At 31.9% G+C, this 26,959-nt stretch overlaps 2 protein-coding genes across 6 annotated transcripts; both read right to left on the bottom strand.

The window, feature by feature from the left end:
* Nucleotides 1-5,212: 5,212 nt before the first annotated feature.
* On the bottom strand, nucleotides 5,213-6,935 carry LOC119685281. Of its 4 annotated transcripts, none has more exons than XM_038099521.1 (4): nucleotides 6,621-6,935; nucleotides 6,212-6,307; nucleotides 5,287-6,148; nucleotides 5,213-5,226 (listed from the first exon to the last, which is right to left on the bottom strand). In XM_038099521.1, exon 3 carries the CDS (start codon nucleotides 6,106-6,108, stop codon nucleotides 5,536-5,538), a length of 573 nt encoding a protein of 190 aa, XP_037955449.1. In that variant the 5' UTR covers nucleotides 6,109-6,148; nucleotides 6,212-6,307; nucleotides 6,621-6,935; the 3' UTR covers nucleotides 5,213-5,226; nucleotides 5,287-5,535. The 4 variants fall into 4 exon arrangements, with proteins under 4 accessions (XP_037955449.1, XP_037955451.1, XP_037955448.1 ...); XM_038099523.1 differs by having other exon boundaries at nucleotides 5,287-6,136; XM_038099520.1 differs by having other exon boundaries at nucleotides 5,287-6,122.
* Nucleotides 6,936-12,128: 5,193 nt separating this feature from the next.
* On the bottom strand, nucleotides 12,129-23,553 carry LOC119682641 (tetraspanin-9-like). Of its 2 annotated transcripts, none has more exons than XM_038096126.1 (5): nucleotides 23,375-23,553; nucleotides 15,056-15,271; nucleotides 12,713-13,048; nucleotides 12,358-12,570; nucleotides 12,129-12,296 (listed from the first exon to the last, which is right to left on the bottom strand). In XM_038096126.1, the coding sequence occupies exons 2-5, from the start codon at nucleotides 15,140-15,142 to the stop codon at nucleotides 12,252-12,254; spliced, it is 681 nt and encodes a 226-aa protein (XP_037952054.1). In that variant the 5' UTR covers nucleotides 15,143-15,271; nucleotides 23,375-23,553; the 3' UTR covers nucleotides 12,129-12,251. The 2 variants fall into 2 exon arrangements, with proteins under 2 accessions (XP_037952054.1, XP_037952056.1); XM_038096128.1 differs by having other exon boundaries at nucleotides 15,056-15,212.
* Nucleotides 23,554-26,959: the final 3,406 nt, after the last annotated feature.

Genomic DNA, 26,959 nt, shown 5'->3' with positions numbered 1-26,959 from the left:
TTATGCACGTTTCTAAACTAGTAACAAAGATAATTATTTGAGAAAAACAACCCTATGCGAGTCTTTGGCAATCAAAGATCAAATGAATGACATTTTTTTTTCTTTCTCCTAGCCATAGCTAAGCTAAGACTCATTAAAATTAGTTTTAATCCTGCCGGGATAAGGCGGTGCCCTTTCTGTAAGGCAATTACATTTTAGATTGCGGAATCAGGATACAGTGTCACAACAATGTAGTCTGTCGTTACACTGTATCCTTGAGTCCTTATTTTTTACCGTATTGTTCCACTTTGTTTTTATAATATCTGATAAATTCATTTCATATATGTATGTATATCTTGAATAATTAATTACACAATAAGGTTTCCGTCTTATCAATGTCCAATAATATACTTCAATGAAAGAAGTATGCTGTATAATTACTAAATCTTTAACTAACTTCCTCTGCTTCCATCCACAAAGGATGGATGCCGTCATAAATTGTTTGCTCATAAATTCTGTGATCTGCTTTCATAAACGATTTCGTTAATTTGTTATTGCTATTATTATAGTCAAAATGATTTGTTTCCTTGGGAACAGATAAACAAAAGCGTATAAACATCCAACCAGACGGACAGATATGCAGACGAAATGGACATATGGATGCATATGGAGACCGGCTCGATTCTGTGGGCTTTTATTGTATGAATGACTGAACGTTTAAATGATTGAATGCACAATTGTTTGGCTATTTCACATATTCATGAATGCACATTTCAAATGCATGTTCACATATTTAAAATTGTTTGACCGATGTCCCGGCTGCATAATGAAATATTTTTGCATGCAGAATTGGTTTAGTTGCATTGCAAAAACAAATCGAAGCGAAGTGCCACTGCACCCCGAGCACTCATTGCAGTTGCCATGCGTAAAGGAATTTCGTACAACGAATTTTTCATTCGGTCGGTCACTCCAAAGAATTTTACAACATTTTTTTTTGTTCTTACCAAATTTTTTGATAATTTTTTAGTGTTCAACATTTTTAGCGCTAATTTTAGTTAATGGTCATTGTCGTAAATTACATTAAATACGATTTTAACACGATTTTGCACACGAATTCTGCTGCCAAAAAGCTTAAAAGTTATTTAGTCAACATTTTCGCTCGCCTGCATGCACTTGCATGCATGTGCATGTGTACACATGTAAGGTGTATGCCCCGTCAGTGGGTGTTGCAAAATGCAGTTGCAGGAATTGATAACTGCAGGTACTTGCCTTCCTATGAGTGTGGATGTGTGTGGTTCCTGAAATTTATGTAAAATTTTCTGCACTCATGCAATTAATGTCAACTCAAATTAATTGTCAAAATATTTAATTTTGCTTTTTAATAACGTGTGGAACTGTTGGTGCCACATGTGGTAAAAATAATTACCATTTTAAGCAGTAAAAGGTTGTATAGTGCGTTACTAATTACTGTATTACGCCTACAGAAGATTTACAATTTTAAAAATTAAAGTTTAATACGAGTATGAATTTTAAGTAGCAGAATGAAATTGTACATCCCAATATTTTTAACTATTTTAATAATATTTTATATATATTATGTTGAAGCTATTTGAGCCAGTGCACTTGAGCACTTTTCTCTTTATTAACTCGGTATATCTTCATAACCCCTCTTTACACCTTGACTGGATTATTGTTCATCACTTCATCAGACTAAGCAGTAATTGACCTCAGATCTACAGAAATATTGCTTTGCAGATTCATTAAAAATTGTTTATTATCAAAGCAATCTCAAAATCACTCAACTTGATCAATCCATCGAAGACGATCTTATCCATGCGTCTTTTTTATCAATGCTGCCGACTGCTTCGAAATGATGGTTCTTTTATCCAACATTATGAGGAATTATGGAATCAAAACGGTTTATTAACTATTTGAGGAGGACTGTTTGCCATCACTTTACCTTACCTATGCATCTTTTTCTTCCAACTACCGTGTCAAACACCTTCTTCGATAGAGCATAGTTATACATATCCACAATATGACCAAGCCAGTGAAACCGTTGGGTGTTAAGTGAATATTTTTTGTATTGATTAAGCTGATACAGCTAATGGTTCATACGGAAGCAATATTTGTAGCCAGTTCCTAGAGGATCAAAGACCTTATAAAAAGCTTTTATGATACATATAAAATCGCAAGTTGAATAGAAGACCTATAGAGCCTTAGTTTTATTGTCCGAGACAAAACTGTACATCTCAATTAGCTAAGCTCATGTATTGACAATGATAATATTTCGTTTGATTTCCAGGTTGGCTCCTTTGTTTTTGAAAGTTTAGTATAACAAGGAAACTAACCAGCTGTTTATGGAGGAAGTTTTTGAAGATCTTCATCTAATAGTAGGTATACACTTAGAATTTTGTGTCTACTGTGGCCTAGTGCATTATAGTTGGTGATCAAGTATTTCAGTGACTTTAGATTCTTTTTTTTTAGAGTGAGAACGATGCTTCAAATTAAAATGACTCAAATTAAAATGCGTCAAAATTAAAATGACTCCGATGCCATTCCAATATTCTATTATTTTTTTTTTTTGAATCCATTTCTTGAGCTCATATTTTATATTGTTTTTATTGAAGCCGAAAAAAGGAGGTTAGATCGATGAATGGATCTTCTGCCAATTTTTTGGCATAAACGTCCGCCTTTTCGTTGCCTTCGTGTCCTTCATTTCCGGACACCCAAATCAGAGAGACCTGGCTGTGTGTAGCTAGTTAATTGAGTACAATGTTACACTTTTAAGAATTTTTGCTTCGGTAACTAGAAATGATTTTAAATGATATTAAACTCGATACTTGCTCAAAGCGGTTTCAATAGCAAAGCACTGTCGAAAGTATTGGCTAAGGAATGTGCCCCAAAGGCAACCATATGGAGAGTAGTAACAAGATACTCTGTGAAATCTAAGTATTGTTAACGAAATTATTTTTAATAATGCTTCTTTAGTAGAATAAGATTCTTTTAACTGTTTTGAATCATTTATAATTCTAAATATGTAGATCCAAATCATAGTAATATAATTATTTTAGAGGCTTGCTACCTTATCTGGAGAGATCATGTTTTCCTTTGAGATTTTTGGTATCTCTTGATTGATTGATTATCTATATTTATATTTATGGTTGTGTTTGTTATATTTACTCTTCAAAAGTGATTTACCTTTGTTACTAAATACAGGTCTCATATGATACTTAACCCAGACCTAATCTACCTCTTAAATTGTGTTAATCTAATTTTTTAAACCAAAACTTATTGAGTTATTTAAATAAATAAAAAAAAATATTATTTTGTAATTAACTTAATTATGTGAAAATGATGCATATTTAAAATTAATAACTACTTTTTTGTATTAATTTTTATTTTTTTTATTTGTTCATATCTTGTTGTGAGGCAGGCAGTCAGTAAATGCAATTAAGTAGCTGTTGACTGCAAACCTTTGAATGAGAAGTCTGCAGGATTTAATGCTTGATAATAAAAATTAATGCAAACAACCATAAAGACTATAAGTTCCAAATTAATTAAAAAATTAAAAACCAGAGGCTTGCCACATTTAATGCACAGCGTGGGGGCTTTGGAAGCGCATCATGACCGGAATTAACACCTTTAATGCCATTTTAAGCCTTTTTAATTTGTTACATGGCGGAAAAGTATCTGAAATACGTTCGTAGCATTTTACAATGGAATGCAATTAATTTATTTGGCTGCATTTAATCAATTTTATGTTTTTGTGTCGTCACTGTAAATAATTACATAAAACATAAATACTTAATATATTATGTACGATACGTAACATATATATTCAACTATGTGTAAAAAAAAAAATAAATATAACTATACGATATATGATATTTGTAATATTTTATTACTTTTGCAAATGTAATTAATTTTTTTTAATTAATATTGGTTTAAAGTAGTTTTTGGCCAATGGCATTTGGTGTGTACAAAAGCAAAATATCACTGAAATATTGGTCTTATTTTATACGGTATAATATATTTAAAATAAATACATTCAAATTATTTTCAAAGTTTTAATGTTATTTTTATATTTTAATGGTTATTTTATAATTAATTATTTCAATATTTTAGCAAAATACCAACAAATTTAAGAGCCACGAAATTTTAGTCATGAGTGATTTATTTAAATCCTTTATGAAAATTTTATATTTAAAATGAATTTATTATTTTACATAATATTTTATTTAATAATATTTGGCAATAATATTATTAATAGCATAATAATCACATTTATTTAATGTTATTTAGCGAAGCTTAAACTATGAATGCTGAAATACTAATATCTTGAAGATATCACACCGTTTGTTGCTATATATAGTAAGACCTTTCGACTTTGACATATCAGAAGACTGTTAGATCTGTAGTTCATTTACTCCTTTGAAGTTAGCATGTCCTGAACAACTGACATTTTTGTTTTCATGCTGAAGGCGGAGTATCTTCCGTTCAATCACTTTCACTATGACTGTCTAAATTTAATAAGCGTCTCTCAGATCTCATCAACAACTAACTTATTGGCCTTTATTCGAATGAAAACCTGTCTTCTGTTTAGTAAGAGTCGAATCATAAGAGGGTTAACTATGCACAAGAGGTTAACTATGCTCACAGTGCCTCATTGTACCAGGAACCAGTACCTCGTATATATTCTATATTACTCTATGCTGTGTTTATAAAGTCATAAAATTATGCAAGATCTAATGCATTTAGCCATAATAGCTTATAATGGATCCTGATATGATATGTGGTCACAGCGTCTTTACAAGAACAGACATGAAGAATATTGGTGACAATCTTCTCCAGGTAGTCAAATGAGTATAACGTTTTTTTTTCGTTTGTTCTAATTCGTAATTAAGATTATATTTATATGCTACAGCAGAGCATAGGTTCCAAAGTCCGTTAACTCAGTATCGAGCTTATAAAACAATCATATTTTTGTACTATGTGTATAAATATTATAAAGTAATATTTATCAATATACAATATTTCCTAAATTGCTAAAATATCTAATATTTTTGGAATCATAAAAAAGTACTTTCTTAGTTTCTGCCATTCTTTACTTTGAAAAATTGCTTAAAATAAGCTGGAAAGTTTCAACAAATAATGTTAAATTAAAATCATATTAATCGTAGGTCCTGATCATGTATCAAGTGTTTTTTAATAGTATGTAAGACCACAAACATCGTCAACAGTTACCTTAAGAGAATTTGAAAATATATTTAGAGATCACAAACTAATATAGTATTTAATATTTACCTTTTATTAATCCATTGTGAGCAATAGAGAATATCAGTTAAACTTATTAAACATCACAGGCATGTTTAAGTTGTGAAGAAATGACTGCTTTAGAATACTCGCTATTTACTTCTTTTACCTACTAGAGGTAACCTCTTTAATAGTCATAAAATAGAATAGTAGAATAGTCATCGTTATAATATATCACAGATCACTGGCATTTGGGTTACGATCTAATGTCTTATGCTCATGGTCCTCACTGGATGTTCATCAATCATTATCAATTAGGAAAGGAAATTTAACTCTATTCGCTTGGCAATCATTGTCCTTAAGTGAGTAGCGTTCAATTGAGTCTTTGCAGTTTTGTTTCGCACTATCATGATCCTTATCACGTTGAGACGCGTACTTATTGTTTATAGCAGAATGTTGCGCAGATATAATCTGATTCGTGATCTCTTGACTTCGACGTATGGCCTCATAGTAACTGCTCATAACCATACTTCGTTCAGTGGGTCGTTTTAGTTCTATTTTTCCACTATCGTTATTACTGGTGTTTCCAATGCATTTTTTTAAAGGATTCACACATTTTTGATACCCACCAGTGTTGTAATTGTATTTATCATCCATACGAATATTATAGTCATAGTTTTTGTCGCTAGTTTTGATGTTACGACTTGTTCTAAAATTCGGACGCTTAGGTTCTTCCAGTTTTTTACATATATTATCAATCGATTCATCTTTTTCAAGTCGTTGTTCCTTAATTTTATATTCTAAATTTTTGGTAGCTGTTGCGTTGAAGGATTTCAGCAAAGTTGGGAAAAAAGATACAAACTTACGAAACATACTGCCTTCTTGGACTAAAATAAATTCATTAAAAAGATTACTATATACTGAATAAATTTCAATTCATTTATTTATTTAGAAAACTATATATCTTAATTTTTACCTTTGAGCTATTATATGATTAAACAATGGTCGAAAGTTTTATGTAAACAAATATATTCAGGGACCAGCGGGACTATACACTTTCTGCGTCTGGAATCTGTAATTTAAAGATAAGATTAATAAAATTAAAATATATGGTATAAAAATTTTCTATATAAAAAATTAAAGTTTTACACTTTTCGCAAAAAATTGAGCTGGAACCAAATTTAATATATTAGATTCTAGCGGTCTAATTATTGTTTAATACTCTTAACCTTTAATTAGTTAATTTTTATACGAATAATTTAAACAAAATCCTTAACAAACAGTAAGCAATTTAAAAAAAATATATTCTCAAATTTTTAGAATATATTACTTAAATAATAATAAAATGTCAATTTCTTCAAAAATTTTGATTCTTGAAAACCTACCTAAAATCTCCAGATTATCTGTACTGAGATTTAGGCCCAATATTTATTTAGTATCCTTCTCAACATAGCTAAGCTCACAAAGAATTAAGCACCTTCACCTTCAACTTTCAAGAAGAAAAAAATTCCTTGAATACGAGTATACGAGCAGATCCTTCAATCCAGCTTTAGTAGTAAGAAAAATATAGAGACCTTCAATATATATCCAAAATTTTAGTTAAAAGATATAATGAACTTTTCAATTTTTTTATTAAATAATTTGGAAAACAAGGGGTTTGATCAGAAATGGCATGAAATTTTCTAAGAAAAAAATTAAAACGTCAAATAATTTTCAACTAAAATTTGTTTGGAAAAAATACTTTATTTATTTTTAAAAGTTTTCTTGTGAACTATGTTTTTATTCTAAACGTAAAATTATACATTTATTACTTTAAAAACTATTTTACAGAAAAATTCTTTTAGTGCAGTTACCTGGCGGTTTTTTTTCACATTTTTACTTCTAGTAGCTTTTACATTGGTTTATTTTGTTATGTTTTTGTATACATTTGAGCACTATCTGTATGCATAACTGAAATAAATGGCGTTACTGGGTATTTTATTTTATTTTAATTCTACCTGCTGCAGCGGTTGATTTGATCCTCCACAACTTATAACTTGAGCGCTTGGATTTAACAATCAAGGAAAGAAAGCACAAGATTGGCAAACAGAGGAGAAGTTGTGTTCAACATGATAATGCCATATCAGATATTATCATTGTTGATTCCGAATAAATTAAACTTGGATGAGAAGTTTTGATGCATCTACTGTATAACCAGAAATCTGTCATTTCACTATCACTCGTTATAGTCTATTCAAAACTCTCTTAATGGTAAAAATATGGTCAACCAAATTTTTTCTTTTTTTGCAGTAGGTGGAAAGCAGCAAAAGCTATAGTAAAAAAGATTTGAACCCACTAAAACCATCTCTTAGGAATGATTGATGGTGGAAGCAACTCATGAACAGAGAGGAGTAATCAAGAACAGAGAGGAGAGCATATGGGCTAAGAGCAAACTAAATTTATTGAAGCCGAAAAATAAGGTTGTACTTATTTAGGGGGGATGAGCTCATACGTGCAGGGAAAGAGGCTTACGCAAACTTGGGAGGGAGTCTAACTAAGTGTAAACTCTGCGCTCACGATCATTGTAGCTCTAGTTGTAGAGCGAAATAGAAGAATTTGGTAGAAGAGCAAATTCTTCTTCAAGATAGTGGACAAAGAATCAAGCAGCATGGTTGGGAAGAAGTCTACTTGGAAATGTCAGGAAAATCGCGACCACGTATCAAATATCTTCTGGCAACAGAGAGTAGTTACTCGTTTATTCGAGTACTTTAGCAAAATTGAGGATAACGGAGTTAGTGAGTCTACACCCGTAGTTACCACAATCATGAAAATCTTTCGAAGAACCGGATCGACTGCATATTCCGAAACAGATGGGACCAAAGAGTCGCTAAAAATGACTTAACCAAAATTTTAACCATAAATCTACTGTGTTTCTACACCAATAGAATTATGGAGCTATCCGAAAAATGGCTAATATCATAAATAATAATTAATATAAACTTTATTAAAACATTTTTTTTTTTAATAAAAAAGTTTTTTGTTCAAAAATGTGTTAAAAAACCGTAAATATTTCTGTTATCATCTAATATATGGACGTATAAGTTATTTTGAGAGCATAACCTCAAAAAACAAAAACAGTTTTTGCATTTTACTAACACTAGTATAAAATTATTTTTTGTTATCTTTATTTTATTTGCTCGTTACTTTTATTCTCTATTCGTTTTTTATTCGCTATTGTTTAATACCTGTACGCACACAAGTGTAGAACATAAAACACCTTCAGTCATTTACAGTTCAATGAAGTTGAAGATAATTCGCATAATTTGTGTACACTTGGGTAAGCATCGGTGACAAAGCACAAATGTGAGCTTTTTCACTGCAACGTTCGGCTTTAACATTTTATATACGTCAATGTATGCGATAATTGCTGTTAAACATCTAATAAAACACAACGATGTGAAGTGAAATATATGTAGATATATCTGCCTTTAAAAAAATTCAACCAATACATAAGTACCCAGTAATAAAATAAAAAAATCTTTCAAAAATTCAAATAATATTCACAAGCCACAAGTATTAAAATACCGAAAGCAAGAATATACTAGAATATATACTAGAATACATGTAGAATATATTTCATTTTTCTTAACCTAGTGCTCTAAATCCATTAATACTTATACATCTCTTAGTGTTTTCCTACCAATTGATTTCCTGCTGGGTATAAACAGCTATTGATATTCACGTGGCGCACACACATGAGCAAACCGTGTTTTATAAATCACTTTGAAGGTACATTTAATTCAAGCATCCTTATTTGTTTTTATTAACACGAAATGAAACACAACAACAACAACAACACAAATAATCCTTAATGTTAACACGTACACACATACACACACACATACGTGAATTTGTTGTTAATTTCCGCTTTGTTTTGACGGTTGGGAATACTGAAAAGTTTTTCTTTATCATTATTTACCATATCCCTGCCAACCCATTGGAGACCCATTAACATAACGTAAATTTGCTTTTGTTTGATTTCACATTAATTTTTTTTACTTTCACTTACGTATGAGTAATATTGTTTTAACCTTAACAGCCTGTTTTGCGGCTTCTACACAACGGCGTAGGCTGACTTTTGAGTCGGGAACTTTTAGCGAGTTTTCACTTTCGAAGTTTTCCACTTTCCACTTTTGTTTTTATTTTATGACGGGTTGTAAAGGAGAGCATATATATATGTATATAATTGGTTTGTTCTTTAAACGGTTGTGAACTTTCACAACGCGATATACGATATGCCTTATCATTGATATAAAGAAAAGAGAGAAAAGTTAGTCCACATACAGGAAATTTTTCAAAAATGAACATTTGTTTTTATAATCGAAAATATTCCCTTAAAACGTTTGCAGAAAAGTACTTCATTAAAATGAAATAGTTATGAATCGAGTATTAGTTTTAACTAGTAACTATAAAACAAAAATTCACTTCTTATGTATAACTTACTGCTTATACGAAATCAAAAACCTACACCTTTAAATATACAATTGGTTTTGCAATCGTTAGAATCTGAAATCCCCAATTCTACCCTCCCTTTCTCAATACATTATTTTTCAAATTGAATCGTACATATAGCTTTCATCATGGCTATTATTATCTAAAGAAGGTCGATCACTGCCTCAGTATCCAAAATACATTAATAACTATGGCGATCCCTACTTTCATATCTAAAATACCTCTACAACTATAACAATCCCTGCCTTCGTATTCAAAATATACTTCTCTAATTCCATTAATACTTATACATCTATTAGAGTTATTAGAAATATTTAATTACTTTGGCGATCCCTGCATTCGTATGTAAATACATCAATAACTATGGTGATCCCTGCCTTCATATCTAAAATATGTTAACAACTATCGGAATTCCTGGCGTTATAGCTAGAATACCTCAACAAATATGGCGATTCCTGCCTTTGTATTTAAAATAAGTCAACAACAGCTAACTTTGACGATCCTTACTTTTGTATCCAAAATATACTTCTCTATATCCATTAATACTTATACATCTCTTAGAGTTATTAGGAAGTTTTAATTACCTTGACAATCTCTGCCTTCATATCTAAATACATCAATAACTGTGGCGATTCCTGTCTTCATATCTAAAATACCTCAACAACTATGAGAATTCCTGGCTTCGTATCCCTGCCTTCGTATCTAAAATACCTCATCAACCATCGAAATTCCTGGCTACGCATCTAAAACACCTAAACAACTATGGTGATCCCATCTTTCTAATCTACAATACGTCAACAACTAAGGCAATAGAGAAAAAATTAATGAATTGAAATAGTATCGATGACTATAAGCTATTTATACAAAACCCGGCAGGATTCATTCGGAGTTCGTATATGTGTTGCAGCTCATTTCTCAATAGATGTTCTCCAAAAAAGTTTTTAGTAATAAGATTGATATCCCAGTGAGCACGAACTGTACCGGGTCATGTCAACTTAGACTAGAGAGACATTTTAACGGTTTTTACCATACAGAAACAAGGCATAATAAACAATTCCCTTAAAATCGCACTAACCACTCAACATATTCTTGTTTGTTCCTAATACAGGCTTTTAAGTCTTTTGTAGAGGGTTGTTGATCTCACACCATGATCGCTTGCATTGGATATTTTCGTATAGAATAAATATTTATCTTCCAAGATGATTTACTTAAAAAAATTCGATTTCGTTGCTTTTCAGTAGCTTTTCATTGATAATAATTCGGTCAATCAAATTGTTGTTTGCCTTAAATTATGTGGTATTCAAACATTGGGCGACTATGAGCAGCTTGCTCTTTTTAAGTGTTTCCAAATGGTCATGTGGTTGATGTTTAGTGCATTCACCATCTTCTAGCAACTTGCTTGTCGGTCTCACTTTACCAGTTGTAAAATTTCATTAACTTTTTTGGGGACTGGCCGAGTAGAGTGGGATGTATCTTTGAGACCCTATGCTCCTAAAGGGGATAAAGGATCTAACAACATTCTGTGACCTTGTAGTGTTTTGTTTTTCACTGTTTACTGCTGTTGACTTTCAATTCATTCCAGAAGATTAAAAATATATCTGGTCTTTGTGAATGTCATTAAATAAAGCTGTGCCATCATCAATAATTTGCCCTCAATCTACTAAAGCCACTAGTGTCAAAAATTAATAACTCAAAGAGAGGTAATAAACGTATTCGTATTATTATAGATGACCATCACCCCCTGCTAATATTATGAGTATAAATCATGTGCAAAAATTTATATAAAAAAAATGCTGCAATAAAAAATAACAAAGCACATATGACGCATATAAAAATAAATGCCAAAAATGAGCACATCAGTGCTGCATGTTGTTCACTTCGTAAACATATTCTACTTAAACCCATTTCACTCTCACCAAAATTGGTTTAACCCTTTATAATATTGCATATGGAATTTCAGTTAAAAGATATATTTTTTTAGAAATTAAGCACAATTTGCATATTGCGCGCTTGATAACACGTAAAATTTAAATAACGCTGACTCGTAAAGGGTTTCATTCAAAATAAATAAAGAAATTATACTATTTTTTATTGATAAACAACTGATGTTTCACAAGAAAAACGAAAACTAAAATAAAAAAAATCTGCGATGCTCCATTGCACAATAACATTTATATATATTTTATATAAACATTATAGGTACAATGTAAATTAACATAAATTTGGAAAGAGTAAAATAATACCAAAAGGGAGGATTTAAGAGTTATCCATAAGGACTAAAGACTGATATTATTTGCTCATATGAATTCATTCAAATTGTTTTTGAAATAAAGTACTGAGTAAGGTAACTCATTTATTAAACATATTAATTGCTTTTAATAATTTAAACAATTGAATTTGAAACACTTTATGTCCTTTATCCAAAAACGGATTGACCATCACGCAAAAGTTTGGATCGAAGGCGACAACAATCGTCACAATACGGTATGTATCTTTGACTGTTCGTATATACTGGCTATATTTTACTAATATAGATAGCTAAGCTTATAAGAAACTATCACCAAAATACTCTGTAAAATATATTATGTTATAAAAGAATACATATATTTAAATGAGATCTTCAATACATACTTGAATGCTCACAATAATTATTATAGTTGATATTCCAATTAAAAACAATGGATACTTTATAGACTCAAATCTATTTACACAAGTCACTTTAATGGCATTCTCGTATGTACACGTTCTATTTAGTAGTTCATACTGACAACATGAATCTGGTAGTGTATCATTTTCATAAAACTTATTCCAAACTTCTGGACCGGTGATGCCACAGCAATTATACTAAAACAATATGTAACATATATAATAATACATATATATTATATGTCAATCATGAAATATGAAATCATATATGATTTCTAATAAATGGTTTGAAATTAGCTAAAATAATGCTAATCAAATTTTAAATTTGAACGATTCGTACCTCTGATTGTATTAAGTTTAAGACATCGCCATAAAGCAACTTCTCATTACTCGTTGTTGTTGTTCTATTGAGCATATTTTCTACTTCACGGTGCAAATTGGGGAGCATGAGAAGTATCTGGGGCAGTATAATAATTTCCATTAAGAGTATTATGAAACCCAAAACACTTTTGTAAAGTAACAGATATGGATTTCTCCAAATTAGTCCTACAATGCCGATTATACAATTAAACAACATTGTTTCCGCGAAAATAAGAGGCAAAACAGTCCAAAATTTCAACAATTTATATTTTTCATGCACTGCTTTTCCAAGTGCATAGACAGGTAGTGCTATAAACTAAAATTAAAAAGAAGAAATTAATTACAAGTAAAGTAAATTATTAAGTTTAGTAAAGTAATGAAATTGCAATGATATTTTTTACCACGAAAAAAAAAATTGTGCCATAATTTCAAGCTATAAGTGCACATCAGACGTTAAAAATATATTTATACATTGCAAAATGATACATCACAACTTTTCTTTATTCTTTTCCTCACACCCACAATAAACTTAATAAGCTATAAGCCCATACTTAACCTCAACCTCCACATTAAAAACATTCAACCAAAATATTTGAAGTGTAGTAATTACTTTTAGGGTACACTACATTTCACAACCATATAAACAGAAAAGGTACTGGAACTAACTATTGACTGTCTACCTCTCCAGTACCCACATTAAAATTCTCCAATCAAGATATGATGAGTGTAGTTGGTACTTCATGAGTACACGACATTTTACAACAATGTCGTAAAAAGAAGTACTGTGACTAACTATTGACTAACTGCCTCTCTAGTTTCTATTTACTGAGTACTTCTTCAGCTACTATTGACTAACTACTTCTCCAGTCCCCACTTTAAAATTCTGTAATCAACATACTACGAGTGTAATTAGTACTTCATGGATACACAACATTTTACAACAATGTAAACATAAAAAGTACTGGAACTCACCTTTGACTAACTGCTTCTCCAGTTTCTATTGACTAACTACTTCTCAAGTCCCCACATTAAAATTCTTCAATTAAGATACCATGAGTGTAGTTGGTACTTCAGGAGCACATGACATTTTACAACTATATAAAAATAAAAAGTACTAGGGCTAACTATTGACTAACTGCCTCTTCAATTCCCACATTCTGATTCTCCAACTAAGATACTATGCCTGTAGTTATTATTTTATGGGTTCATGACATTCTAATCCTATATAAATATAGAAAATACTAGAACTAATTATAGACTGACCACCTTCTCATACACCTCTGGTAAGTCAACTGTTTTAGGTACAAACCTTATGCGTTATTAGTTTAAGTATATGTAATTTAATCTATACTTCAGGATAGACATACCGAAACGATTTGACTGCTTGTCTAGAAAGAGACGTACAGTGACAGAATAAAGTATCAAATTTCACCTCATACTCTTTATAGCTTATGCAGATTTCGCTACTAATCGCGTAACTATCTATGAAACAATGAACTGTAATGGCGGAGATATTTTTCCTTGAACTTAGAAATCTTTGTTTCTTTTGTGACATACAACTGGCTTAAGTTTTTTTTAAATACTTTTCACTTTTTAACAGTCATACTTTGCTGTTGCAGTTGTGGGAACCTACCTATGCATTATATTATTATTCGAAATCTAAGTACCATATAATTAGCAGTAAAAATCTTACAGATTATAAAAAAAACTCTTAAAAATTTAAAAGCTTTTTTAAGCTATGTTTCAAAATATAAAATCAAACCAACAATATTTTGTTGGTATGATTGGACTAAATTAAAATTAAATAATAATATAATGAGACTTAGTGCTTTTTGGAAAAATTATTTTTAATTTAAAATTTAATAGCACCAATTTTATTTTTATTTAAAACAAAAAACATTTTAAACCCTAATACAATATTTACAAACTAAGAGAAAATACATTATTTGTTAATTTAATTTTAAAATAAAGTTTAAACTAATAATAATAAAAAAATTTTAAAGAATTCAGCTTAACAAAAAACTGTAAAATAAATTAACAAGTTTAAAAAAATATTTTACAATTATAATAAAAAATTTAGTACAATATGATATATTAACAATAGATGTATAAAATAAATAAAAAAATAATAATATGTTTGTAAAATTAAAACTGAAGGAAATCGAATTTTAAACAAATTTAAAAAAAATATCATTTAAAAATGTTTAAATGTGAATAACAATATTAAAAGTTGAAAATTTTTTTAAAAAAATTTATTGCATAATAGATAATAGATACATAATAGATAAACAGAATATTAGGAGTTTGAAAAAATGAAACTTACTATATTTACGAAGATCCCACAGACCAAAATTAATACAAGACAATTGGGACTGATTCCATAGTCGCGATTTATACCAAAACAGGGCATAATTATTATACTTTTGTATAACAATTTAAAATTGTGATTTTAGTTTTTATAATTTGACGTCTTCAGAGTTCTAATAGAGTATTAAAATTGTTCTTTACTTCCATTAAATTTTAATATCGTAGTTATGATCTTAAAAAAAATGATTAAATATTTATTAAAAAACAAAAATGATAAATACATTTTTTTTTAATATTTTGTAAAAATACATATATGCTAAAAATATTAAAATGATTTATATAATAAATATAAATATAATTTAAATTAAATAACATATTCATGATTTTTATATTTAAGAGCCAAAAATAAGTTATTTATGCGTTTAAAAAAAAAAAGCAGAATGTAAGAGTTATTTCTGCGTGAAAAAATAAAAGACACATGATAATTATTTTTCATGAATATAATATAAAGCAAATTTAATTATTATTTTGATTACAGTCCCTGAATTTATATGATCATATATTAAATTGATTTTCATCACTTTTTTTAAGAATTAAGAATTTTTTTTTAAATTCTTAATATAAAATATTGTTTTCAAAAGAGAATTATTTTGAACAGCAGTAAATTACAAGAACAAATATTTATTATTTTTTAATTAATTGAATTTTTCGCTGATCATACACATGCTTCGACTATTGCCAAGTACTCATAATCCGTGGTCTTGGAATTATTTCTTATATTTAACTATTCGTAAATGATTTTTTGAGACTGCAATTTGATATTTGTAACCCGCTAAATTTAATCGTAGATTGCTCCTTAAAAAAGTTAAAAACCCCAACTATTGGATCATATTTATTCCATATATGTGCATATTTCAAGCCGTATTATTTTTGTTGTTTTGTTTTGCATATAAATAAATAGAAAAACAAAAATTATTGCTACTAATTACTTGGAATTAATTAGTTCCTTTTTGTTGGAATGTTTTTATTAATATGTAAATATTGTCGGAATCCATATCTTTACATATAACCTCATCACAAAAACAACAAAATATAGTAGTTTTCTTATCTTTATTTTTCTGATAGCAGAAGTAAATATGTCCTCGCTTACCAGCTACTTTTTGTGATGTTAGGATTTTCATTGGTGATAGCTCATGAATCACAACTTCATAGATATCTTCATTGTTTTTTTGTGATTGAGTGCAAAAGCGATAACGAGAAACTGCTTCTTGGTCCATGGGTCCTCTTGTTCATATAACCATGGATTAATGCTATGTCTAGCTCATACCAAAAGCACTTGCGTTTGGTGTGCTTTGACTTTGGTTTCCAATCTAGGCATATTTCATTGAAAACAATATAAGCCTAAGCCGAAATATCTATCATGTTAGATAGAACGGCCATGGACCATCGATTTGTTTTGTGCTTACTTCTATAACAATGGTATTTTTTATTAGTACGGAACGTTGAGCGTACGTAGCACTTATTACAATAGTGTATTTATTTTTAAGACTAATGTAGAGCAAAAGTGTTGTGTCCTTGATAAAAGCAAATGGGGATTAATAGAGCGGGCATTTAACATTCTCGTCATCCATTCTGTCATGCTATCGAATTTACGAGATTAGTTCACATGCAGTAGTTGTCTCCAACTCATAAAGAATCAAAAATTTTACGAAGCACTTTTTTCTCGAAAACTACAGTGCTGCTTCATTAGTTTGTTTTTTCTTTTTTGTTTGATCAAACGACTTTTACTCAATAGTGTCTGTGATCCTTTAGATGATCCACTGTAATGAGAGCTCCATTCAATTATGTTAATCAGTAATTTAGATGATTTTATTGAAGTATATTTTAAAGGCCATTATATCTTCCTGACGAAATATATATTGCATTTGATTTTTGAGAAAGTGCAATTCTAAATAAGTATACGTTACCACAATATCGAACAATTTCAGCGCTCTGTCTCTAATATACTTTTGCACACTCTCCACTCTTAAGTCTTTGTGTATGTGAAAGCTTTGCTTTGTGAAGGCATCAATGCTTTAGCGCCATATAGTAGCACTAGTAGACTAAGCGATCAAGAGAGCAAAAGTTATCTTTGCCTACTGTAGAGAGAGAGCGCTACATCTTAATTGCCTTCTTAGTTCATAGTAGTAGCTATTGGCAATGGAGTTCAAGCAATAGAGTTTGCATACTGTATTTTTTTCAAGCAATTATCAGTCTCTATGCTTTTAATAAGAGCAATGATATTCGTAGTATATTTCATCATTTTTCCAGGGTTGTTATAATAATAATAGCTCAACTGATTTAGTGTTCTGTTATTACTTTGCTCTCTATTCAGAACATATCTGTAGGACAGTATATTATATAGTAAAAAATATACAAAGCATGTAAAATATTAACTGAAATATTTTTATATATACGAGGCCGGTTTGATAAGTCAGTGACTTTTTGAATAAAACATATTTTTTTCGGCAAATAAACATTTTATTTTTCTACATAATCACCTTTTAGCTCGATAAATTTAGTCCAGCGTTTTTCTAATTTTCTTATTCCCTCCAAATAATAGAATTTCTCCAAACTCTCAAAATACGCGTTTGTTTCGGTAATGACTTCTTCATTCGACTCAAATCTCTTACCGCCCAGCCATTTCTTTAGGTTTGGCAGTTCGTATTCCAATTCGTGGATTTTGGTCAGTAATGCTTAATCAGCACACGAAGTTCACTTTTTTCCATTTTTGTAAAAATTCACGAGGTTGTTTGCTTTGAACAATTATCAAACACCAACTGAACGACGTAGCTTGCTCAAAATTAGAAAGTTGCCTACTGGTAGATTACAGCTGACGGCACCACTGTTGCATTTGGCGTAACTGCGCGGGTAATTCAAAAAGTCATTCACTTATCAAACCGCCCTCGTACAATAAACCTATATTTATATTATATCAATATATCTATCAAATATTTAAATAATCAAATGAACTGTTTAACAGAAATTTCTTTTAAAATCTTTAAATGGATGAACCTAAAATGGATTTTTAAAGTGTAAACCAAATTCATGCAAACTACTGAATACTGTAGTATATCTCTGTATTGGGAATAAATTGATAGCACCATCTGAAAGCCTACAAAAATTCCTGCCATATGCAAAAACTATGGAACAACAAAGTTTGCATGCCTCACTGATTTGCTTCTGTTGCACTTTACATTCTCGATGAGGTTTTTGCAGGCAGCTTGACTGGCTTGAGTTTCACGTCTGAGTATGTTTTTGTTATTTTTAGTAAAAATCACAAATTCATGCAGTTTTTTCTCAAAGATACTATGAAAATGAAAAACAGAAAAGTTCAACTAATTGTCGTGCATAACTGAACTGAACAACTTTCACAAACAAGTTAAGTCTAACTGGCATAAAATTTTGAATATGTAAATATTGGTTGCTTACCTAAAATTATGCATAGCAACATTACTAAACTAACATTTCAACAAATTCAAAACAATAACATTGGCAATACTACACAAACAACAACAACAGCAACAACAAGCAACAAGCAACCATAAACACATTTCAAGCAACAGAATTTTGTGGTTCCCATAAATTGTTTACACAGTGCCATTTCCACGATCATAGTTCGAACTTTATGTGTGGTCATTAAGTCCTTCAAGCTGTTGTGCTTCTGCATCGATGCGTATATTATGTATCTGTGTGAGTATCCGTGTGAGTATCTGTGTGTGCTATGCGACTGTGCATGTGTGTGCGTATAGTTTACAGTGAAAACATTTCCGCAAATTAACATATTTCTGGTCTACAAAATGGTATCACTGCTACTAAGGCTTCCAAATTGCCATAGGCAAATGCAAATTTACGTTTGCGGTTTCGTTCCACAATTAATTGCACGTTAAGTTATTTATAAATTTAATTATGCATTAAACACACAAATACACAAACTTCAAAATGCACAAAGCACAGCACAACACAGCGGAAAACATTCCAACAAAATTGTACACTGCAAAGGATCCGAAGCAGGATGTGCCTTATTTGTGTTTATTTTCCTTACGGTTCGAGCAGCAATTTGCGAATTTAGTTTTGGCACAGCTGAAAAAATTTTATTCCTGTGCATTTTAATGAAGTTCTTAAGTTCATTTAAGTTTTAAGAGAAGCAACAACATTATTCATATTTCATCAAAACAACTTTACACTAAGAAAAATGAGAATATTATAAATTAGAGATTTTAAACTTGTAGTAAAAAAAGCATATAACAACATCATCACAGTTATCGTTGACTAACTACAAGATTATAAATAGTTTTTAAAGATTTTAAGCAAGATACACACAAACAGAGAAAGAACGTCCGGTACCGCCACTCTACCGCATGCACGCTGCGATTATACCATACCATATCAGCCATATTAAGTAGTAGAGTACACTGAATCGTCACTATGTAAACTTAAATATATCTCACCGTTCAAGCGGCAGAGTGACGACAGTTAGGGGTTTTGTTGATAGTGTACAACGAGTCTAAAGCTTCCGAATGTAGGTTGCCAAAAAAGTTTAAGTGCTAACTGTGAAAGAGAGGTTTGGGGTTACCTGATAATGCAACTCTAAACATAGAGTTGCCACTAAAACAATTTAAAGCAATTAACACTCAACTATAACAAAAGATGGGAAGACTCAACGATATGTAGACATCTGTATGCAATCTGGCCACTTTCCGATAAAAGGAAATCGAAAACTAATTGAGATGTCCCGCAAGGACATTGGTCTTCTGGTAAGGTTGACTACAGGACACTGTAAACTAGGGAACCATGCTAGAAGACTAGGTCTTCCTTTCAACCAAATCTTTCGTAGCTGTGGGGAGGACGATGAGAGCGCATCTCATCTTTTGTGTTTTTGTCCAGCTCATGCACGTCGGTGATTTAGTACTCTAGGAGCCCCCTTCCTTGAGGACCTGGACCAGTTACAGGACCGGGCTTTAAATAGCATTTTATGCTTCGCAAAAGGTTCTAGGTGGTTTTAAACCCTGAGGTTTTTATTATTTATATACGGCATTACAATGGGCCAATAGGCCTAAGTGGATCCACTAGGGATCACCGGTATAACCTAACCTAACCTAACACTCAACTAAATTAAGCAGTAGAGTATACTGCATCGCCAATACGTGCACTTAAATATGCATCTCACCGATCAAGCGGCAAAGTGACGGCTGTCAAGGTTTTTATACATTCTGTAAGTTTCTCAAAATGTTTAATTGCCAATTATGTAAAAGAGGTTTGGCGTTACCTAAAAATTCAACCCTGAACATGGGGTCTATCACTAAAGCAACTTTAACCTTTTGTCCATTTTCACGATCACATCTCGAACATTTACTTCTAGTATCTCTTCTGTTTTGACACCTTTCTGCAAAAATCGAATAACTACCAGCTTTGAGGGGTTGAACTTTGTCCATCTTGTTGGAGTTATTTATCTCTCAAAATTTGCTAATGACACACCTATCTTAAATAATATGTACTGCCACTGTCTTTAAACATTTTAAAGTTGCATTGCTTAGTACTAGCCACACCTATGCTCTACCTACCTTCCTATCTGACATTTTAACTGAAGTTTCAAATATTTTCTATACTTAGCAAGAACTACTAGTTCATAATTGCATCATATATATTTTCTCAGTAACAAAAGGTGCATCGTTTCCAATTTAACAACAGGCAATGAAAGCAGAATGAAACTGCTTTGCTTTGATATATCCTTTCTGTCCTTTTATATTTTTAACTCATTTAAGTCAAAGCAATACTTTGTAGTGGAGGCAGTTAGCGAACTGAAGCATTGACATACTGGACGCCATTGAGCACTGTAAGGCACAAATGTTGGATTCAACGAAAAAGTATAACGCAACCGCGGCTTTAATTTGAAGTGAGTAAATCGCTTGTCATTTTCTTGATGTGTTGAAGAATGTCCGCCCCTGGCGAATCAGTATTTTTGTCTCTTTCAGGCGCAACAATTCTCGCAATTATTTATGTTACAATTATTTACTTTTATTTTTCTTTTTTTTTTGTATATTCATTTATAAATGTATTGTGGTACATTTTTAAGTGGTGTTTTAGGTTTCACAAAATTAAAAACTAGAGGTTCAATAGATCATACGAGTAGTATTAAAATACACAAAATTGAAGCACTGCTTATAAATATGGTGGTTGGTTTACGCTAATGTATTTATTTTATAAAAAGAATCACTAAAATATTCGCTAAAATCTTGGAACTTGTGGAACAAGACTGGAACTCGAGCAGTTAGTAGATATTGTAGGCACTATACCTCAACCCCATAGCAGATTGGAATCATTTCAAAAAAAATAAAAACAGGCTACGCAAAGTTACTCTCTGTTTGGGTGTCACATGAGTTAACGCAAAGAAATTTATTTCTCCGAATTACCATCAGTGAATCTCAAAGAAATCGTGCCATTCTTAAAGCTAATCATTACCGATGTTTAGAAATTAACTAAATTCCAGCATATGCAATGCAAAGTCATGTTCAAATTCCGGTGACTCTCCCACAAATGACTTTAAAAGCCTAGATTAACGACAAACAAGGTTATCTTGCGTGTGATACGATCTGCTTCAGTATGGTAAAAAGGTTATATGTGTACTTTACTGCTCACAACTCAACAGCTTAAACAAATAAATTGAGAAAAATCGACCAGAACTGTACAGCCAGAACATAAAAGAACAGACAGAAATGAAAATGTGTTCCAATATGAGAATGCCAGGTCACATACATATTTGATGACTCGTAACAAATTGACAGAATTTGCTTGGGAACTGACTACCATTATTAACTATTACTTAAATTATTGACTCCTAAGTGGAGTTTGATGCTCAACAATTAAATCTAAATCTAAACAATCTTAAATCTAACTTTATTACAAGTATTAACAGTGACCTCGTACCAGATATATATTTGGCCTTTCAGATTTCTTGTTCAATCGTACGCCTTCATGGCCTCTGTTAAGCTCTTTTATTGGTTAAAAATACACCAACCGAACTACAGAACCAATCTGACCACAGAAGTTCAACATCCATCAAATCATGATGCTACCCAAAAAGTTTCAAAAGGTCATATATTATTTATAGTCAGTATAAACTTGATTAGTTTGATTAAAAAACGGTGGATAGTTTTTATACCACTTAATAGTGTATAAAATATTGTAATTACGCAAGCTTATATGTTAATAGATACGTATATTATTCTTAACTACATTTAGTGTTCTATATTCCTCTTAAGTTTCAATCTACTGGCATTGGCTGACCTAAAGTGTAACGGACTATACGGCCTTGTAAATTATGATTGTCGGCCATTTGTAATTAGCACCTATTGCCGGTTATTCCGTTTGTGCAGAAGGCTACGTAGTCAATTAAGGTTGAGTTGCAAGTCTCCCTGTGTCTTGTTTGGGTTAAGTTAAATTTTTTATTACTACCGCTGCTTGAAATTTACGTTACGTCCCCCAGCCCACGGCAATTGCAAACAGCGTCATGAGAGGCACCTAGTTTGGTATGCATTGCGTCTTGATGATGACTGCAATTGCTTGTTAATCAGTTTGACATGAAAGGTGTAAGCTTGTTAGCAATTTGAGTTTCTTGTTCAAAATTCGCACTTCTGCAGCTACAGGATATATTGCGAATACAAACGCAATGTTGACTTTAATACGTCGTGGTCTACTACACATAATTAAATGATTTTGCGTACAGGTGAGTTTGTGAACTATTTTATGGTATATAAAAATATACTATAAAAATATATTAAAGTAATTTTCATATATAAGAATATAATAAAGAAAATGTAGTGCACTTCATTATATAAGTGAATTATATGATGTCATCAACATAACTAAATTAACCCTTAGTTCATTATGAACATCTTGAAAATGATAGCCCTAAAATAGTTGTGAAAAAATATAGGTTCTTTAACAAACCAAAAAAAAAAGAAACTTTTAAAAATGATACTTAAAAAAATAAAATTTCAATTACAACCTCTGCTTTTATATGACCTTCCTTTCCTTCCTTTTAATATATTCAGTCACCAAGGGGTCGATAAAAAATGTCATTAAGTTAAGATGTCATTAAGTTAAGGTCATATACAATAATTTAAATAAAAGTTTAGTTCATATGAGACTATATTTTGAGAAAGGAATATGTTTTAATCTCTAAAATTTTATACAACTATAAATAATTTAAATTATAACTATATTTAATATATTATTGATATTTTTGATTTAATGATATTTAATACAAAAAGTAAAAATACATACAAAAATTTACCTTTTTAATCCAGAATATGTACGTTTCCTATGATCGATTATTCAAAGTAAAAATTAACTTTTACATCACAATAAAATTTGTTCTTTTTATTATTCTTTAGGGCAAATGGATGATAACATACACCCAAAAAAATATATATAAGTGGTTCCAGAAGTATTGTTACAAAATCTAAAAAAGCATAGATTATAAAATATATAAAACAAATATATTTATAATTTATCACTTACAATATTTTTTGTAGTTAAAATATAAATCATGACGTTCTTGATTCTTCACATAAACTGTAATTGTATATTAGATCAACAGACATACATAGAGATCTTAGGATCCAAGGGTCCAGGGTTCAAGTCCCTGCTCGGGCGCCAATTGTAACGAACCTTTCTGGCCGGGGTTTTACTCGCCGGATTCAAGGTTCAGTCCTACAATAAATTTATTTGATAGGAACAGTGGAATACGGTGGATGGTGACGTTGGTACGGTGATATGGTTTGAAGAAATGTGAATTTCTTCTCTATACAATGGATTTGACGTAGAAATGTTAATTTCGACGCCCCTGACAAAAGGTTTGAAGAAATGTGAATTTCTTCTTTATACAATGGATTTGGCGTAGAAATGTTAATTTCAGCGCCCCTGACAAAAGGTTTGAAGAAATGTGACTTTCTTCTCTATACAATGGATTTTGGCGTAGAAATGTTAATTTCGACGCCCCTGACAAAAGGTTTGAAGAAATGTGAATTTCTTCTTCATACAATGGATTTGGCGTAGAAATGTTAATTTCAGCGCCCCTGACAAAAGGTTTGAAGAAATGGGAATTTCTTCTCTATACAATGGATTTTGGCGTAGAAATGTTAATTTCGACGCCCCTGACAAAAGGTTTGAAGAAATGTGAATTTCTTCTTCATACAATGGATTTGGTATGGGTGCTAATACTCATGTGGTATTATCACCTTACCGCGTAATTTACTAACGAAAATTTGATTTCGTTATGAACAATAGAGTAATAGAAATTTATATTTCTATTACTATTAACGAAATGTTAATTTCGTTATTAATTATGATTTTTAATAGAAATGTGTATTTCTATTAAAAATAAAAAAATAAAACAAAATAGAAATCGAGATGTAAATTTCGATTCTTGGTGCTTCAGCACATGTAATATAGAGCGACCTGTTCTTAGCTCGCTGTCTTGCTGAATGCCCGTCTACTGCGTTTGCTTCGCCTTTTATACTTGTGATGTGCGAAGCAAGCAGTACCTTTGTTCTTGTGATTTCAACGGTTCGTTGTTTACAAGTTTCTTTCTATTGTTGTTTGTTTTCTTGTTGTTTATTTTGTTTTTATTATATTTGTGTTGTTTGGTATTATTTGTGTAGTAAAATTTAGTTAGTGTAAATTTTATGTTACACTTCCCCGGTTTTTCCGTCGAATTGAAGGACTCTGATTATCTCGTGGAATGATTCCTTGTTCGTTTTCTTGGATTTTTGAAAATTTTAAAGAACTTGTCTTGAGCTATGATGTTATGATTGTCATCTTTTTGTTCAAGTATACCTATACGTCTTAATTGTTGCTGGTGATTTTGAATACTATTTGGAATCTCAGTCTCGACGAAACATTGTCTTAATAGCGTTGGTGACTTGGTTCCTTTTGCCTTCGTTTGATCTACGTTAAAGTTCTCCTGAGGTGGCAGTTGTTCCTGTTGACCTGGTGTTTCTTGACTTGGAAATTCTGTGTTAGACTCTGTGTTTTGTCGATTTATTTCTTGACTTGGTAATTCTGTGTTACATTCTGTGTTTTGCTGACGTTGTATTTCTTGACTCGGTAATTCTATGTTCGACTCTGTGTTTTGCTGACGGTGTATTTCTTGACTCAATAATACTGTGCTAGACCCTGTGTTTTGCTGACGGTGTATTTCTTGACTCGGTAATTCTGTGTTCGACTCTGTGTTTTGCTGACGGTGTATTTCTTGACTCGGTAATTCTGTGTAAGACTCTGTGTTTTGCTGGCGGTGTGTTTCTTCTGGTATTACTCGGGCTGGATGAAATACTTCTGGATTTTCTTTAATCGACATTAGGCGTTGCAACCCTTGTTGTGGAGGTGTGAGACATTTACATGGCGTTTGTGAAATTTCTTGTAGTGGTTTTGGATGCTGTTCTAGATAATTTCGATCCTGCAAGCTAAGTTTTTTTGTACGTAGGTTGGACTGATTCTGTAATGGGATCACTTGTGGATACTCGACTACTGTGAGCCTGATGAGCGCTTCTTTTGCTGCCGTTTGCGAATTAATGAAACTTCGCGAGGATCCTGTATCGATCGTGGCTTTCATGACTTGTTGATTAACATTTACTTGGGCCGACAGACGTGATTCACTGACCTTCATGCATCCTACTGGTGGGACGGGGTGTTGTTTTGAGGTCCCATCGCCCCGTTCTGTCGATGGACCCTGATCTCGTTTCCCTGGTTCCTGCAGCAATCAATTGTACGTTTTCCTTTTTTTTCCGCATTCCCAGCAAAATAAGATGCTTGTAAAACGACAATTCCACCTCAAGTGTCCTTGTTGTCCGCAACGACGACAAGCTGTCCTGACATCTTTGATCTTGTCTTCAGATGCATTAATCACTCTTGCTTTGATCTCCTTAGCCGGTAGCGTATTTCTTACTTGACGGTCTGTAGCGGTCAGTGCCTCCAGGTCCCCAGCTAATGTTAACAGCTCGGATAATGACTGGAAGTCTTTCCTACGGATGTACCATTGATACTCGGTACGGCTGTTCCGGTAGATCCTCTCTAATTTTATCTCTTCACTGTATGTTGAATATTGCATGATGTTCTGCAGTGCCAATACATAATCTCTGAACAGTTCCCGGGGTTGTTGCAGGCGGGCTCGTATTTTGTCCTCTAATTGTTCGAAGTATCTTGGGGGCAAGAAGAATGCTAATATATCTGCTTTGAATGATGGCCACTCGGTCCATCGCTTGTTGTTATTCCTGAACCAGATCAGTGCCTTGTCTTTTAGTACTTCAGGCATTAGCTTCGGTAATAAGTCCCGATGTATTCCGTACATATCTGCCAGTTCCTCGATCCGTTCTATAAATGGTAGTATTTCGTGTTCCCCTGAGTAGTGGCATTCCCATTTTCTGACTTGGTTGATGATTACTGGATATTCGGCCATGGTTAAACTTCCTCCCTTAGTTAACGAAGGACGTCTATTTTCAATGACTCCCGGTGATAAGCTTCTGATATGTAGTTTCGCGAGTTCCTGTAGCCTGGCGGTATCTTTCTCAGCTGCCTCTGAGTCCATGAACGTTGAAAGTTTTTTCCGAAGTTCCTCCAGTGAACCACTTGGATCTAATCCGAATTCGTCTGCGTAACTCACCAGTTCCTCCTTTTTAGCGAAGTAAATCCAAGATTTACCTCCTGATGTCAATCGTTTTGCGCTTGTCGAAGCGACTGCTGTTTTACGGCCTGCTTGTCCTGTCACTTCCTTGATTCCTGATGGTACCACCGTTGGTTTGTCTTCCATACTCAACTGAAGATGTTGGTCAGTTCTGTTCCCACTGTCCCTGCTCGGGCGCCAATTGTAACGAACCTTTCT

Source organism: Teleopsis dalmanni, chromosome 2 (genome assembly GCF_002237135.1).
Source record: "Teleopsis dalmanni isolate 2A chromosome 2, ASM223713v2, whole genome shotgun sequence".
NCBI classification, from domain to species: domain Eukaryota; kingdom Metazoa; phylum Arthropoda; class Insecta; order Diptera; family Diopsidae; genus Teleopsis; species Teleopsis dalmanni.
This window is presented reverse-complemented; position numbering and strand designations above follow the sequence as displayed.